The sequence below is a fragment of the Hoplias malabaricus genome, chromosome 5 (genome assembly GCF_029633855.1).
Source record: "Hoplias malabaricus isolate fHopMal1 chromosome 5, fHopMal1.hap1, whole genome shotgun sequence".
NCBI lineage: Eukaryota > Metazoa > Chordata > Actinopteri > Characiformes > Erythrinidae > Hoplias > Hoplias malabaricus.
The window spans coordinates 51,457,574-51,476,133 of NC_089804.1; the positions used below are offsets into that span (position 1 = coordinate 51,457,574).

General features: G+C 40.2%; 1 protein-coding gene across 2 annotated transcripts in view; it reads right to left on the reverse strand.

Annotated features, from left to right (window-relative positions):
* Nucleotides 1–750: 750 nt before the first annotated feature.
* pex14 (peroxisomal biogenesis factor 14) overlaps nt 751–18,560 on the reverse strand; it is a 70,910-nt gene continuing 53,100 nt past the window's right edge. Inside the window, exons 7-10 of one of the 2 annotated variants that reach the window (XM_066671631.1) lie at nt 12,385–12,482; nt 6,231–6,322; nt 2,606–3,014; nt 751–2,502 (exon numbers count right to left, since the gene is read on the reverse strand). In XM_066671631.1, the coding sequence (XP_066527728.1) occupies nt 2,470–2,502; nt 2,606–3,014; nt 6,231–6,322; nt 12,385–12,482 (632 nt within the window). In that variant the 3' untranslated portion in view covers nt 751–2,469. Of the gene's footprint in view, nt 3,015–6,230; nt 6,323–12,384; nt 12,483–18,560 lie in introns of both variants that reach the window. The other variant, XM_066671630.1, reaches the window with a different exon arrangement.

The window sequence follows — 18,560 nt, forward strand, 5'->3', positions numbered from 1 at the left end:
TGCAGTGTATTACTTTTATTTTTCTATGTAATCAAAATGCTATACATTGGTCTAGCGATTAGCTTTCAATTCCCAAAAAAATGATGTCCATCAACAGAAAATCGCCTTCTTCAAGTGGTAAATAGATTTAAAAACAACAACTCTCTGAGCTAAATCTTGGATTCACTCTGTGCATAAAATGGCTTGGAATCCACAGTCTCTCACAGTTCAGAATGCTTTCATTTTCACAGCAATTGACAAAAAATACTAAAGATTGAAATGAGCTGTTTTCTTCCTATAACCTCAGAAAGCATCACTTGTAGAACCACTATATAACTGGCTGCAGGATTAGATTAGATTGAGGCATATAATCTATCTATCTATCTATCTATCTATATATATATATATATATATATATATATATATATATATATATATATATATATATATATATATATATATATTTAGCATCATGTGCCTCGTGGCATTAGTACTAACTCTTAGGATTAGCATTAGTACTAACTCTGTGGGATGAGTAGAACACCTCTATGTGCTCCATCGCTCTTCAGCCTATTACCACTGACAATAGAGAAAACCTGCTGAATCACAAAACCAGAGGACTTGCCCATTGCCAAGTGTGTAAAGGATGGAGATCAAATAGAAAAATACAGGAGTATTCCTTTAAAATGACATGACCCCCCCCCCCCTTGATGATCATTAAAAAAAAAGAAAAAGAAAAAAAAATCCCCCCCAGTACAGAGGTATGTCACATATACGTGTTCTTATTCACCACCGTGTAACACACCATCACCTTTTCCTAGTGTGATCCAGACTGTAAGGATCCTCCGTGGTGTGGAAGCCATAGCCCGCGATAGCTTCACCTGTTCGGGCCATAATTGTGTTACTCTGAAGGCCATTTGTTAAAAGTGAAAATGTCAGAGCGGAGCTGACACTCTAATTCTCTCTCCGGGATCTTTCTCGCTTTTTTCTCGTCAGCTGGCGAGTGAGTAATTCCATTAGTTAAGTATTCATACGTTACTCTCCATTTGCATCAAGGGTGTTTTTTTTCTTCTTCTTCTTTTCTTTCCCTCAGGACTTGGAGAGAAAAGCCCCACAAAAAGAGAGAAGCACAACTGTCAGCACCTCTGCTGAAGCATCCATTGTTTTACATGGTTTAATTACAAAAACCCCGGCACCGTTTCATGTTAAGATTATTCACTGTAGGAGGCCGGTATAATTTGGACTGGAGGCTTTGTCATGTAATATAATGCAATAGAACGGGGCTTTGAGTATTAGATTTCCGATTTTAGCCTCCTTGACATTTCAAGCTGCATGAACTAATACATCTGTTATTTGTTGATCATTTGATTATTAACATACTTCATAAACCAAATCAGCTGCCCTGCTGGAGACTGGAGAGATGCAACTGAGCAGGCATGGCACTTTTGTTTTTGCCATCTCTCACCCCCTTTCAGGCCCTCCCTCCCCCTCTCGCTCGCTTACTCGCACAGAGAGCATTAAAAAACAGTGTTTATAGGCCTCTTCAGCGCTCTCCAATTCTCAGCACCACCAGGAAGCAAACCCATCATCACTTTAATCGGAAATTACAAGGGCTCGTTCTTCCACAGACGTGCTAGCTGCTGAGCCGTGTTAAGCTGAGAGTGCACAGCCAGTGGCTGAAGTCCAGACGAGAGCTTGTCCATCAGAATCGCAGCAGAAACACAGAAAATCAGTCAAAAAAAAAAAAAAACACACTCAAAATAAAAGAGGAGCGTTGTGTCTTTGGTGTCCATGTTTTTTTGTAATTAAATACAGTAACTTTTAACTGGTATTAGAAGGTATACAGTATGTTTACAGTACATTGGCTGCACAACAGAGGCTAACGTCATGTGACATGAGTGTTCTGGTCAAATAATAATTTTAGTATTATTATTATTATTATATTCCAAGTGAACTAAGTTAACACATCCTCTACAGAGAACAACGCCTCTCTGTGTTTTAAAGCACAATTACCGTTTCTTTACTAAATGTAAAAAAAGGGGGGTGGAGAAACTATAAAACATGGGCTGTGCGCATGTCATGACAATTACACAATATCACCGTCAACAAATAAATAGAAATGGTGCAGCAATAATGCATGAAAATGAAATATTTCCCATGTAAAGTTTTTAAAAATTAACAGTTTATTGTTATTTGACCAGATGTGGAGCTGTGAGGATTAAAAGAGTGGTTACTAAAGGTTAAAAGAAACCCCTAAATATAATTCTGTCATCGTCCGTATTTCCACACCGCTTGTTACAGTGCTTGCCTGGGCATGTGAGAATGTCTGAGCTCTTACTTCAGTCTGTGTGAAAGAAAAACCCAAATAAAAGCCATGTGATGTGAAAAAGAAACTTTGATGATGGGCCTCACCTGTTGCTTTTTTTTTTTCTCACCCCCACCCCCACAGTGCAGTGCAGCTTGCAAAAAGGGAGCGATGCTGGAACTCAGTTAAAGAAAGGGTTGGGTGATGGCAGGATTAAACTAAAGCGGACAGAGAGAGAGAGATAGAGAGAGAGACGTTAGTCTTGGTCTAATCCACCTCACTCTCATTGCTGGCCCCTTCGGGACGTCGCAACTTCTCCACCTGCTCGTTAAACTGTCCGTCCCCTCCTTTCCTGTCCTCAGTCTGGACGCTCAGGTGTTCCTCCTCATCTACGTGAGTCACGTCATCCTCCTCCTCTTCTTCCTCTTCTTCTTCTTCTTTCTGCTCCTCCTCCCCCTGCACCTCCATCCGTACCTGGTCCTTCAGGTCCAGAGGCAGCATGGCCCCAAGTCCGGCATCTCCATTAAGGCTGTGGGAGCTGGACGGGGTCATCTGCGAGCTGTGGCCTTCTTTGACGGGCGATGAGCCGGCTGACTCGTTGCTGACTGGTGATATGTCGCTGCTGCTGTTGGTGTGGTTGACCGAAGGAGAGTTGGACATTGTGCCTGGCTTCAGAGGAATCTGCCAGGCTGGGATTTTGGGGAGAGAAGGAGAAGCGGGGAACTGTCTCCTGTAAAAGAGATATGTGAGAAACGAGAGAGAAAACAGAAAATGAGAACTAGAGGAAACTGGATAAATGAATGTGTCAGAGACAGTTTGAGATACAGGAATCTGAGTACTGCCTATGACAAGCTGACCCCAGCCAGTATTAGCATAGCAATATCAGGCATAACTTTATTGACAGTTAGTGTTCTCCTCCAAGCATGTAGAGCTGTTCAATGATACAATCCAAATGGGACATTTAACAGGTCTGCATCTGTGTATCGGGACTCACACAGACTTGTTCAGTAGGGAAAAAGACTACAGCCTTTTTTGCCTCGTATTAGGAGATGATATTTCTCCCATTTCTGACTTACCCCTCAAGCTTAGGTTCAAGTGCAATGTTTGGACTTCTCATAGCACGTCTTAATAAACAGATTTTGACTCGCATTTGTCCTAGTTCTAAGATGCAAATCAGGTTGGTAGGTCAGTCGATTTGGTCCCTCGTACACACACACACAACCCTTTGGGAACTGCTCCACAGGGGGCACAATTAAGTAGTTTGTATCAGTCACATGGTATCCTTGGTTTTATTTTTAGTTTTAGTCATTTTCATTCTTTAATCTGACTCTCGAGGTGCATTTGTTGTGCCTGTAGGGTTTGACAGAGATCAGTAGGAAAATATACTGGGCAGAATGCACTTTAGTACTACAGCACATATTAAAGCTCTAATTTGGACAATATTTCTGCAGAAGTAACAATGTGATAACATTGGTACTGTAATCTCTACAAATAAATGAGTTTAAATGAGTTAAATAACCTGTAGGGTTTTTAAAATGAGTGTCCAAATGTGTGTGTTCTGTCACCTAATATAGAAGATGTGTCATCAAACACCATGTAAACCTAAAAAACCCAAACTGTCTGACATGCTTGGGGTCGAAGAGATTAAGACAGTGATTCTGGGAAATGGCAGAAACTTTTCTATGCCTTATTTAGGGTATATCCGAACATTCCCGAAGATAATCACAATGGCTGATGGTAAAGAACCATGGGAATCACCATGAACTTTCAAACTGAGTTACAAAGCAGTAAGTTTGCCGAGATCGGGATTCCCCGGAGTTACGTTTGCTACCACATTTGAGAGGCTTAGTAAACAAACTGTGACGTAAGACTCAAGTCAGTCTTTTCTAGAGGCTGGAGTTCTGTCACAGGTCTGAGTTCACGGTCTCCTGAATGCACCTCTGCTACCTCAAAAATAGCAAGTGATACAGACCCACTAAGAGACCGCTAGTTATGTGGTTTGTCAAGATTGTCCAGGAAATGCTCACGAAAAATTAAAAAACAACTTCCTACCAAAGGAAAAACACTGGACAAAACTGATGGGTCTCCTCCTGTTTCACAGCACATTAATCCGATTTTATTCTATTTAGATAAAAACACAGCTGAAAGAAGGATTTGCAGACCTGTAAGATGCATGTCATTATGAGAGATTACAGCTTTAGCCACATGTCTCCCACACCTGGCAGAGATATAACACGGTATGCAAATACTAAACAAAGTCTTCAGGATGTCTTCAAGACAAAGATAAAGGTACTTGTACAAAGACATCAAATATTTCCTGCCAGGTATCTGAATAGCCAAAAAAAAATAAAACAACAACAACAACAACCTTAGCAGCAGATGGTGAAGCCACATTTGTATTTAGCGTTAATCAGTTTCAAAGAGACATCTAGTGAAAGTCAGACATTTGTTCATTAAGGAAGAAAGAAAATAAACAAAGCACTCTTAAATTAAAACGTAAAATTGAAGATTAAAACAAGAGATGGGCAAACTAAAATCTTTTATGTGTGGGAATTTGAGGTGTATGAGATTACTTAGGACTTAATTTGCATGACACAATCAAGTAACCATTAATGAAAGTGATACATCCCCATCTTGAAGCACAGGAGGAACCTGCTGGATACATCAAGCGTCATTAACCAGTGAAGAGCCACTTTCAATGTCTTATACCACTGGATTCGCCCCTACCAATATCTTTCACATACAACTGCCACAAAAATGACATGGACATTGTGCCACACTTACAATTTATTGTGCTTGTGTTATGGAAAAACATCGAATGCATTGACATTTATTTTAAAATGAGCATTTAATATGTTTCTTTTTTCATTTTGTCTCTGTACAGTTCACAAATGTCTTAAGAACCTAAATTCTCAGTTACATTAAACATTCGTTTGGGATACATTAGCAACCACGTGAAATACCATAGCAACCACCTGAAATACATTAGCAACCACCCGGCTTACCACAACCATCATGTAGAAACACCTTATCAAGGCCATAGCATCCACTCAGTGACACCTTAGCAATGACTTGAAATACCACAGAAACCACCATAGCCACCATCTGAATCACCCTAGTGACCACGTAGCAACAGCCTAGCAACCGCCTGGCCTGAGCAACCCCTTTGAACCACTTAAGCTAAATAAATGTAATACTTCAGGAAGTGCACTTTCTTGTTACATCTGAAAGTATGCCTGCTGTATAGCACATTGGATAACAATTGGGTAAACAACGAAATACACAAAGTAGGGGTACCCTAATATTATGGTAGAGGACCGGACCTGAGACTGAGCAAGGTGTGAATGTAATACTCATTCATCTTCTGTCACCACTTCTTGTAACCATTCACGGTAGTGGTAGGTCCACCGTTTGCCTGGAATCACGGGGCCAAGGAAGGAACCCTGGACCATGAGCCAATCCATTGCAGGGTATTGAACACACACCCATTCATTCTCACACTCACCCCTGTGGACACATATTTACCAACCTGTTTTTGTGGGCTGTGGGAGGAAACTGGAGCACTTTGAATAAACCCAAGCAGACATGAGAACACACCTAACTCCCTATAGACAGCAAAACGAGGCGTGGATTGCACCTCCACCCTGGCAGCTTGGAGCTGTGTACTTGAGCAGTTTTCTTCATTTTCTATTAAATGACACTTACCTGAAGTTTACACTTTGTGGACATTAAGATTTTACTCATATGAAATGACCTGGTGATCAGGTGTAACACATGTATGAGGCAGTTTCACTTGACTCTTTGTTACTAAACACAGATTAGTAAAACATTTTGTGTTGAAAGCAAATTACTCCAATCATTAAAAAGCACATACAAAGATATGTCAACATTGGAAGTGGCCGCTTAACAGTTTGGCCCAGTGCGGCTCAACCGAGGGAGTGTTTACCTGCTGAGCAAAAGCCCCTTCAGAGAAGCAATCTCAGCCTTCAGCTCACTGATGCTTTGAGACTCTAGCATGCGGTTGGTGCTGGAGGAGGCCTGTAGATAGAAAGAAAGACAAATTACCTATGAATCCTTTTAGCCTCTGTTCATTTATAATTACTGGGATCCTGGAAAAGGAACCTATTCCCATAATATAATGATCTGAGCTTGTTTGGAGTACACACCCAGCGGTGAGTCAGGCATTCCACTGTATTAGCTCAGAAACACAGTGTGTGCAGCATATGCAAAACCTATTGAATTACTCACTGTTCTGGTTCAAAAGGTACATCTTTATCATTCACTAGATCAGTACATACACGGCACAACCACCCTGATAATAGATCTATAAACTCAGTAAATGGCCGGCCCACATCTCTCCCCTCCCATCCACCCATTTGCAGAGTTTGGAAAAAGAGGAAATGGTTCATGGTTCAGGATCTTTTGAGAAAAGGCAAAGGGAATTAATCGCACTATTTTTACATATTTTTCCATATTTCCGACTGCTGATTTGAGCAGGACAGAGGTGCTAGATAAGAGGTCTCAAGCACAACAATGGCAGCATTCATCAGGCAGCCACAAGTCAGAGGGGTTTTTATTAAAAGGAGCGTTATCACCTACTGCTTGGCAAGGGATGAATTGCAGCTTGGAATGACGGCCAATTGAAATGGCCTGCAAACATTTGAATAGCAAATGACTTCTGGAAAAAAAAAAAGAAATCATCCATCTTTTTTTCTTTTTAAATGGACAGGTGAGTGATGATGCCATTTCACGTAAGGAATGTCTCTTAAAAGGAACCCATGGCACATTCTGCCTGTAAAACGCATAAATCTACTGCTAAATAAAGGCTGCAGATCCAGTATATTTCATGCGCTTTCTGTTCATAGACTTTCAGATCCATGGAGCATTCTTTGAGCTCTCACCACAATCACAATTTTGGAGAACAAACTCCACTTCAATGCCCATAACGGGCCAGCCCGTGTACACAGACTCAAATTCAAGCGGATTAAGTGGGGCTCCTGAGCCCTGTTCAGAGGAGGAAATAAAAGTCTTGTAAACTTACACCAAGCCACTGGGGTACCTGAAGCTTTGAACCGTCCACAAACAAACAGCCCTCATCCACTGCCTAATCCCCCTGTCCTCCTGCCCTCCGAGGAGAGGGAAGAGGTGTGGAAATGAAGCAAAACGGGCTGGGGAAAAGAAAACTAAAAGTAATTAAGAATGCCTGACTCACCGGGGGCTGCTAGTTAGGAAGCCGAGACCCCCTGTCAAGTGAAGAGGGATAACTTGGACTCTTTCACATGTAATTACATCTAAAGGAAATTAATTGAATCACATCTGAAAAGGATCAGACTCATTTACAGTGCAGGGTGGGGAGGGAGGTACAGCCGAGGTTGGGGGGTTTCTCTCCTATCTGCTCCTAAAGCCCCCTCTGATAAAGTGCAGTGTTTTCGGAGGGCACATCTGATCCAGGCTGAGCGCATTAGGCCTGGCGAAGACACTCTTATTACAGGCCTCACCTCATTACGACCATCATAATCCCCAACTCCCCATGGCACCCACATAATAAGGCTGGAATGTGCCTCTCGCTCATTTTACCTGTGGAAAAAAAATTAATTGCTTCGGCGGCTGAGCTTACACTTCGCGGACATAAAATCTAAATAACGTTTTTCAAACAGGATCCATGACGTACATCACTGCAGACTGTACTTGAAGTGCAGCTACAGTCTTAAGATGGAACTGACACCAAATTCAGGAGTGCGCTATATGCATAAAAGTAAACACAGACCAAAAGTACATCAGCACTTACCTCAAGTTACAAATTAGTTTCTGTGGTAATTCAAACAGTGAATAAAAACTTACAGCCAAATTTCAACCATGTACAGTTGTTTTTCTTCCCCTCAAACATACAGTTCCCCCTTAAAAGACGTGAACAGTGGTTATTCCACAAAGCAGGATTTCCCAGTTAGCCAACTAACTTAAGCCCTGAATTGAAGACAGTCCATTTGGAGTCCTCCTCTTTTTCTTGACTTTGGACCTAAGTTACCTGGCTAACACAGAAATCCTGCTTTGTAGAACATCATCCAGCAGTTCTCCACAATCATAAATGTTGCCTTTAAGCAGTTTTAGCTGCTACTTTTCTACTCCCACTCCCTGTTTTCCCAATACCAAAGTAGAACCCGAATGCTTACTTAGAGTACTCTACACACTTCTGCTGTAAACAATCTGCCTGCTGTTATGATGCCTTTTCACTGTCTTTTCAGAGAGTCAGACACTACTCCAAATGTAATCTGCCTGTTTCCTTTCTGGATCACTTGCTTTACAGTAAAGTTAATCCACATGGAGAAAATCATGCCCCTCTGAGAGACTAACACACACACACACACAAAACAGCAGCAGACAGCCAGCGAAAACATTGAATACATTAGTAAATGCCTGCAGACCATTAGCAGTGGATAATATCTTAACAAGGACAGTTTAAAAACGTCTGAATGCAAATTAACTCACAGCTTCTCTCCCTGATAATATTTTCCTCATGTAATGCATGTATATTTATGGTGGAATCAGCTTGAAACTAAATCCCTCAGGAGTGTTTCCAATGAAAGCACTGGTACAATTCATTTCAGCCTGTTTATGCACTATCCCAGTGGCAAGCACTTTGGCTACAAACTGAACAGCTCCTAATCTTCCGTGTGCAGCCTCTAATAAGGGAAATATCTCTGGATTTAAAACGGGGGTGCACTGATATGAAAATTCCAAGCTTAGGCTGATCATTTCCGTATCTGCTGATACCAATAAAGATACCAAACACAAGACCTAAAGCCCCACGCATATGGCTAATTTAACACTGAGCAATTATCTGCTGATGTCAAAACCAGCGCAACGGACCATATCTTACATTTTTCTAGCATTTTATTTTCTCTTTATGATACACAATACCACATAAACAATGTAGCAAAAAAATCAATTTAAATAATGTATAAAATGTACCAAACAAATGTTATTTTCAGTAATATGTGCATTATATATATATTTTTATTATAGCTTCCTGAGCATCCTTACATCTCCATCACAAATGTAAATGTATAAGTTCTTAAACCATATCTAGAGCAAATAATCTTCTTTTTCTTCTTTCTTTTACACCGCCTGAGGTGTGTTTGTGTAGCTGTCTGCGTGAATGCTTTTTTTTTAGGGGAATAGGGGAATATAATGTTAGTCACAGCTTTTGTGGGAGGACACAGCCTTAACTTGTTGGTTGGACAGATGGAAGAGTTTTACGAGGTACAGAAAAGTAAAGTATGAACAGTTAAATACTGATATAATCAATATAATTAGTACATACTAAAAAACCCCACTTGTATTGATTAGCTACATATAAACGGCATGGACTGTGGAATTAATTGGAACATTTATTTCTTAAATAGTGAATGTTAAAGTTAAGTTTTTCATAATTCACTACGGAATCCACGATAGAGCATCCTACATAGCTCAAAATAACAGACGCATTACTGTATAAAACTTGCTAAAAAGGAGCACACTGTTGAGTTGTAATTCAGTGTTTGAAAATATATGAAATGTTTACTTAGCAGTTGAAGAAACAAGAGTTGCCATGTGTTTTTGGTTAAACACACATTTCCATGTTAAAGAGTTTTAATTGCAGAGCCTGGCGCATTCTGCTCGGCTTAGAAAAGGCCAGAAAGGCAGGCCAGAAAACCGCAAAGTGAAAATGATAACTAGCTCAGCGGCTCAACATGTGTTCTTAATCACACACTCCGGACCTGAAAACAATTTTCACAATTTCCCATATGGCTGGAGACAACAGGGCCCGAGTATCAAGAAAGAAAATTTAAGATCAACACTTAGGCAATAAAGCAGACTTTATGATTTGTTTAATGGATGTTTTGATGTGAAATATACTTTTTATACACTGCTGTCTTCCAACAAGGCACTCTCGGTAAATGGTGGCAAACCTTTTTAATTCAATTTAGATATTTAACAGGAATCTATTTCTAACTCTTGTTGGCTTCGGTCCTCTGGAAGTGGCGCGAACAGAGAGCTGGATGGAGAGTGCTTAGCAGTGGCAGTTCTACTTATACACACAGAGACACGGATATTAGGACGAGCCGGGGGACACTAGGAGAAGGAAAATGGAGAAGTGGTGAGTCTGCAGTTTTGATGAACTTCAGAGGGGTGAGAGGTTCATATTTTTCTCTCAGATTCATACAGGGCCAGATGCGTTCGCATATGTTTTGCTGCAGGATCCAGATGCTACATTCAAACACCCATGTGCTTAACAAGCTGTGGACATAAAACATCGGCTCAGTCACAATTCCAAAGCACTTTTTGGCGCCTGCTACAAGATGATTTATCGGAGCATCGTGAGATACAAAGTGAGTAGAGTTTCATATTCGAGGTATGGAGACGTGTTTTTAACAGGGGGCTCATTCGAAACGCCAGCTATTTCCATCAGATGAGCAGGGACTTTATGGATCGTAAGCATATGTCTTCAAAAGTGAAGAGGAACAAGGCAGTCATGATGAGCACTCCACTGAAAGATAATGACACCATGGCGCACTAAATTGGCCTGTGATAAGAAAAACACACAACAGAACTGCCACCCAGCAGATAGCACAGAAGACGTTGGGGCTCCATCAACATTTATTCTAGCTTCCTTCCAGAGCTGCTACTTGAAGCCTGCAAATCATCCAGCCCACATTTCTTGCATTTCACAAGAAGGGAATAGTAAAGTTTGATTTCATTCATGGCTAGAGAACCTCATGAGATCCAGCAGCCCGGTACAAGTGCAAATGTTTAAGCACATGACCTACATTCTTAAACATACACTGTAGAAAAACTTTATATTCAACATGAATTGGAAAGTACACCACGTTTTCCATTCATACTGTGATGCAGCCTAGAAAAATTAACATGAGCTAGCTGAGTGATAGGGGAGATGGTGAAAGTGCCCCAGTCTGTGTGTTCTTAGAAGTTGGTTGAATTTTCTGCTGCTCGTTATTCATTTGATCCTCAACACATGGTCACAAAGCCAGCTTCTGAAAACACCAGCAGTCTCTATGTTTGACGTTCAAATGTTACTTAGCATTATTTTAATTTTCATTCATTTCATATTCAGCTTTGTGACAAATATGTGCCTTTTCAGACCCACATGTCTAAGTTGTATGGGTTAATCTTGATTTAATCTTCTAACACTAGGTTCTTAAGAAACCCAGAAGTGGTTGATCTACAGCTTTGGCGCAGAGAACCTCTTTTATCAGCATTATTTTTAAACGCGGATCCAGAGTTAAATGTTCCCACCATTCCACCTAATAGTATCTGAAAGGAGCCTAGAGGAGGTGCCTTGTCAGCTGGCAATAGGTGAGGTGATGATAAGCAGGTCCCACAGCTGTCCCTGGCAGCCTTGCTTTAGCCTTCTGCTGATGCCCTTACATGCACTTTATTGGGCTTCTTCAATATACAGTGAGGTCTGTTTATGCCCACTTCTGAATTCAGCAGCAGATGAGCCATGTCCACACTAATATTTTCATCAGGGCTCAGCATCCCTATCAAAGTGAATGAAAGTGTTGGAGGTTGTTTTAAGCTTAACATGGCCTTGTTTTATAGAGGCAGCACCCTTGAGAGAGAGAGAGAGAGAGAGAGAGAGAGAGAGAGAGAGAGAGAGAGACTGACAAAAAACCCCAATGCAGAACTTTATTTACACCACAAGGACCAACACTACAAGTTCCTGCTATTCATATCTTGGTGAGAAATTACTACTTGAGAAAGGAATGTGAATTTTTTTTTGTTGTTTTATTACCCAAGAGACAGCTGTATTCTGGAGTCTTTTTCACTCATGTGCACCCTCCCGTTAACCCATTCCTCTAAGACAGAAAATGACAGTGACAATATCCATTGAAAGGAATTCCTCGCATTTCTCTATTCTGCCATTTGGAAACGCCTTTGCCAACAGAACTGATACAATGAATGAGCAATATTCTCCTTCGAATAATGATAAGGCTTATAAAATGGGGTATATTTGCCAAATGAATGACTTTACATATAAGGCCCATATTATGGAGAACATAGGAGTTTTCGTGAGGGTGAAAGTTGGGGTTAGGTGTTACCTGAGAGTTTGCCAGCTCCTGAGACAGCTCCTGTATCCTTTTCTGCTGCTGAACCAGCAACTCCTGAACCGAAGCTAGAGTCGTCTGCAACTGGGTCACTGCAGCCGCAACACATAGACACGGGTCATCAGCATCAGTCGTCCCATTAGTGTTCATTAAGAGAAACTAACACAACAATAATATATTGCTTTCATGATCGTTCATTAATTGCACGAAAAGTGTTTTAATTATATGTTTTCAAAAGGACAAAATGGGTTTTTAAAAAATGGTTTAACAGTGAAAAAACATAATTTCACCATAGTTCATAAGGAACAGTCAGAGATAACACATCATTTGCTTTCCAATTTTAATTGTGATAAACTCTCTCGTGTGCAATTAAGGGGATTCCAGGGAATAGGAAAAAGAACATATCAAAAAGAAGACAATTTATGCATTAGGAAAAAATAAATAAATAAAATCGTGTTGCTAATTGTCTCAAGAACAACAAACTAACCCCAGAGCCCTGGCCTCAATATCACTGAATGTGATTATTTACAAAGAACAATAAAAAAACAAAGACAACAAAACTAACAACTAAATTATCACAACACAGAGGAAAAAAAACACAAAACAGGTGAATGGTTTCATGACTGAGAAGTCATGAGGAAGTGAGGGGGGTATTCAAAGAGTTTGTGATGAATGGTTTAAGATTTTGGGGACCATTGGCAATCAAGGGCATGCCTGTAGTTATTTTCAATTTCAATACAGGGACAGAAAATAAAAGTAATAAATCAAATAAAAAACATATTCAAATACACTCCACCCTAGATTTTATTTTGTTCACAGTGCTCAGAGCTTTCTGTTCTGCTCTGCTTCCCTCTCTGTCAGTAATAGAAGACGACTACATTTGTTCATGATTAATCACCAGTGTCTGATCTTGTATCAGCCCACCGTCTCTAAACCTCCATTAGCATGGGTTAGTCTCTCTCAAACTCTCCAAACAATCAACAAGCCGGAGAAAAAAAAATCCCCTCATTTGGGAGCCTGCGGAGGAGGCTAGACAAAGTGTCCTCACTAATCTGAGTAAATATAGCTCATTTTCCATCGACTCTGAAGATTGTATTATTGCCAGGTTGAGACGATCCCGAGGATCAGAGAAAGCCCAGGAAAAACAGCGCTAACAGGCCAAGAGTTGGTGTTATTAATGGGGGTATCATTTCAAATAACCCAGAGCACAAGTTGCTCTCCCCCTGCTTCCAGTCACACATGCATTCCCAAACAATGCATTAAGTTTCCAAACTGATTATGTTACAGAAAACCAATAAACGCCTCTATAAATCATGCTCTGTAAAGTGTTAAATCAACTCTAATTGGATTAACATCAACAGATATTATTAGCTGCCGACTGTTGGCTCTCCACTGCACGGTTACAGGGCTTTCCTTTCACAGAAACAGCTTTTTAACACGCAAGTTGGGGCACATTACATGTGTTCTTTCTCTGCTGCCTGCTTCACGACATGGCTCAGATAAACTGACGTGCCACAAGAATGGTGAGGAAAATGAAAGGGTATTAATGCAAAAGAGCTCGCAAGTCTCACAGATGACTCTATAGGGTCCCTTCAGATGCTTACGAGAGCAAATTAGCCAGCCACTAAGCTGGACAGCAATCCCCTGATTACAATCACCTGACTGCTGAACCGGACTCACACAGAGAACATTACTGTTGGCGAATTCTTATACTGAATAATAAACATCCTCTGTATATAAAGAAGGTTCAGCACCTTGTAACTGCTAACAGTTCAGCAACACGTAATTAAAAATATAGAATCACAATTCGCAATTCACTGTTTTATACTCAATATATTTTATAGTGAACGTGCAAACGTGTGGTCATGAAGAAATCATCAGATATGGTTCCTGTTTAAAGAAAAACATGGAACTCCATAATAGTAACGTTAAAGGAAAAACCTTAAACTTCTTAAAGGCTAAGCACCAGCGATATGAAAGTGTCAAACAAATAAATACAGTGGAATTTGAGTTCCTAACTTGTGTTTATTGATAGTCAGAAAACATGTTATTTCTTACTAATTAAAGCAATAATGTTTAAAAGACCGTTGGTCCACCCCCCGGAAACTCTAATAGGCGTCTTGCCTGTGACGTAGATGGTGGACAACAACTCTAGAAGTTGCACTTAATTTAATGCAAATTGATGAAAAGGTGTGTTGTTTTTGGCTGCAATCATTCAATGTACAGTGGGACATCTGTGCACAAATGGCCAAAGATCCCAAAATATCCAGAAAATGGACTAAACTTGTAACTTTAAACGGGCACTTTGGAAAGGACCATCCGCTCACTCCGTAATCTGTAGCTCATTTCACTGGCGCTTTTCCAACAATATGGGCATATAAGGACACCAACGAAAGGTGTTCAAGAGCCTCTGTAACATGGAGGTAAACAGGGTAAGGACACTCACTTTGCCTGTTTTAGTTGGTGTTAGTTAACGTTAGCTTGACTTGCTAAACTCGGTGGCTCAGATTATACTCGGCTACGACTTCGATCACATAAGAATAACGGTACCTCTACATTTGAGTTTAGCTTATTGCTAGGCTATTGTCATGAATAATGTTGGTTATTTAGCTAGATACTGTCATAACAGTCAGTCATAACGGTGTTTTACCGCGGCGTTGTTCAGCTGTTGTCCACCAGTGACGTCACGGTTGCGTTCAAGAATTTCCGTAGCGAGCTCGGGTTTTTCTGTCAATTTAATAAAATTGTCAGTTTTAAAGCAAATTAAGCAGCTATTTTCATTTTAATTCATACTTATATATGTCAGTAACTACAATAATGTGAAATATTCATGGAGGTCCATTAAGTGGTGCTTAGCCTTTAAGTAGAAAAGAATGTATAAAGATTTCCAGAGCATTTTTATTGGTCCATTCACACAGCTGCTTTGTTCAAATGATCAACTACTGCAGTTGTTGAGTTTATAATCTGCCTTCCTGATTTAATGTGTGGTGGTCTTAAAACAGCTGCAGTAGTCAATGTTGTTTGTGCTTCATATTAAAGAACAAATGCAAGAAACACAAAGTCTTTTTAATCAAGGATACAAGCCCCAGTTTTTTTTTTTTAATCTCAATATAAACGATGACAATAATCATACTCTATTATGACACTGCCCAGACGTGTTTTCTACGCAGCAGAGTTAACAGACCCTACAGCTGTTCTGGTCTTACTTTCATGATAGTGGCAACTGCTCCGAAATTGCACACATTGTGAACTCAGGAGCTGAATGTGAGTTATAATGCTGCCATTCACACCGGCTTTTTCGAAACAAGCCCCGTCTTTGAAAAAAAGTGAGTGGGTGAATCTGAGAAGCTGCAAGTGGTCTCCCAGCTGGTGTAAGGAACCGCACAGTGTGTGTTGCGTAAATTATTCAGTAAATACCTCAATATACTGTAAACTACATATGTCCATGCCTCTCTGTTTTTTTAATGGCCAGCTGGTCACCAATATGCTCTCCACTGACAAAGGGGCCAAACAGGCAGCACAATTCCATTACAGCCTCTGTGTGTGCTGAAGTGCATCCAGGACCCATTCATTAATTGTCTGTGCAAAGTTGCAGGGAAATCATAATAGGAGACAAGGTGGGGAAGGGGGGGGGGGTGAGAGAGAGAGAGAGAGAGAGAGAAGAGAGAGAGGGAGAGAAACAAATGCGGCCGCATTCAAAGGGACACATCGTTTCATCGTGCCCGGCACTGGAGAAATACATGAACTTTAACAAAGGGTGCGGGCAATTGGCAAGAGAGGCAGTCAGTTGCTATTACTCATGTTGTGAGGAGAGGGGGAAACTCACTCTGTAATTGCAACCCTCTCCCAACTGTTAACTGAAACAGTCATTAACTACAATAGCAGCTTGGCTACTGCAGCCACAGCAAATTAGATCAGCAGCATGACTGACTGAGTGACTGACTAACTGAGGAAAGGTGGGCTACTCAGGGAGAGAGAGAGAGAGAGAGAGAGAGAGAGAGAGAGAGAGAGAGAGAGAGAGAGAGAGAGAGAGAGAGAGAGAGAGAGAGAGAGAGAGAGAGAGAGAGAGAGAGAGAGAGAGAGAGAGAGAGAGAGAGAGAGAGGGAGGGAGGGAGGGAGAGAGAGAGAGGGAGAGAGAGAGAGAGAGGAAGAGAAAGTGAGAGAGAAAGATAAAAATGGGTTGAGGGTGAGAGATGGGGAGAGAGAGAGAACAAAAAGATGAGTGATAGTGAGATTAAGATCGTGTAAGAGATTGAGAGATAAAAACAGAGTAAAAGAGATTGAGAGTGAGACAAAGTAATAATGATAAAAAGAGTCAGAGAGAGCAAGAGAATGTTAGAGGGATAGAAAAACACAAAGAAAACAACCAGAGTGAGAGAAAGAAAAAGAAAGAATGAAAATAAGATGGCAAGAGGCACAGCAAATGACACAGAATGACAAACAAACAAAAAGAAGGGGGGAGGGAAAGTGTTATGAATGTGTGTGTGTGTGAGAAAGAGAGAGGCAATGAAAAAAGAAAAACAAATTGAGGGGAAGAGAGGAGAGAGTGAGAGCGAGAGAGATATGTGCTTTATATAATTAGAAGGTAAATCAGCATAACATCAAGGCCTGCCTTTGTCACTGAAATGTCCAACGTGACCCTAAACAAAGCAGGAATTATTGTAAAGCCAAATAGAAGATGACAAAACAGGAGAAGAGGTAGGATTTTTTTTGCATATATGAACCAAAATGACAATGAAAGAGCTCATTTGTTAATCAGATAATGAAAGCCACACTAAGCTTGCACGCAACGGCTAACAATTCAGAAGGTTTCCTCAGGCACTCCCCAACCCAGCTTACAACAACACAGCCACAAGGAAAGATTAAAATTGACAGTTGCCAAAACAAAGTGTAAATAATATGTACACTTATAAAATCAGTAAAATCTCTTTCTGTCTGATACTTTAATGATAAACTGATTTCATCCAACCCGTTTAATAACTTCAAGTGATTGTTTTTTAGGTCATTACATGCGTTTTTGACGGATCATAAAACAATAGTTGGGACAAAAGTGGCACCAGACTTTCCTTAATCAACAACATGGCCCTTTTGTCCAAGTACAAATGCAATATTTGTTTTCACCGTTTAAAAAAAATAAAAAAAATCAATAGTGTACAGAAACTATCTTGACTCTGACAAATCCATTCTGATGATTAATAATAGATGTGAGGTTCTATGCAAAGAAACACAGTTTTGACAAATTTTCATTATGAAAAAGACTCAAACCATCATCAATATACAGCTATATTCAGGTAAAAGCATCAAAAATGAGGAACACTGACACTGAACACTCATAAAAAACTAAAAAATCAATATAATTGACTGCAGAACTGATCATATTCCAAAAGTGGGCATCAAATCCCCAACCAGATAAACTGACAAAATATTAACTGAAATGTATCATATTAGGAAAGATACAATCATAAAATGTTAGGGCTAATAGGGAAAAAGTGCACGCCTTAAGTATAACACGCACTGGAGGATGATTTTGGTGAACAGGACTTTACACTATCAAAGGAAATAAAACACAACAGCAATAAGCATTTAAAAAATAATAATAATAAAAAATCATAAAAGAGGCTGTAGTCCCAATACTGGGCCAAGATGCCCATCTACCACGGATAAGCTAGTATAGGTCATCAAGGAATCACACATTGGCGTACTTATAACTAATTTATTTTCAAAACCAACACTAATAATACGGACTCGCTCACAGAACCACACCACATCACCGCTGTCAGAACATTTCATAACCATTTAAAATTAAAATTTACTTTGTGTGTAATACTAAATTGTTTAGAGAAAATCTCTGGAAGGCAACAACACTGAGTCTCTTATGGAATTTGCAAAAATACACAGACCACAAACATTTCATTGGGGTTGGAGTGGGGGGCAATGAAAGAAAATGGGGAGAAGCAACAACAGAGGCTCTGTTCTCCGTATTACAGCACAGTGAAGTATCACAATGATTTTGAAGCTGAAGTTTTAAGGTAAAATAGTGTTCTTTTAAATCAGCAACAGGATTATTGGAGAACAAAATCCTGCAAGTTTTAACATTTCACCATCGACAGTACGAGGTGAGATGAGGCGGGCAGTCGCCGAACAAAGAGACTTGCCAGTAGCATCCACTG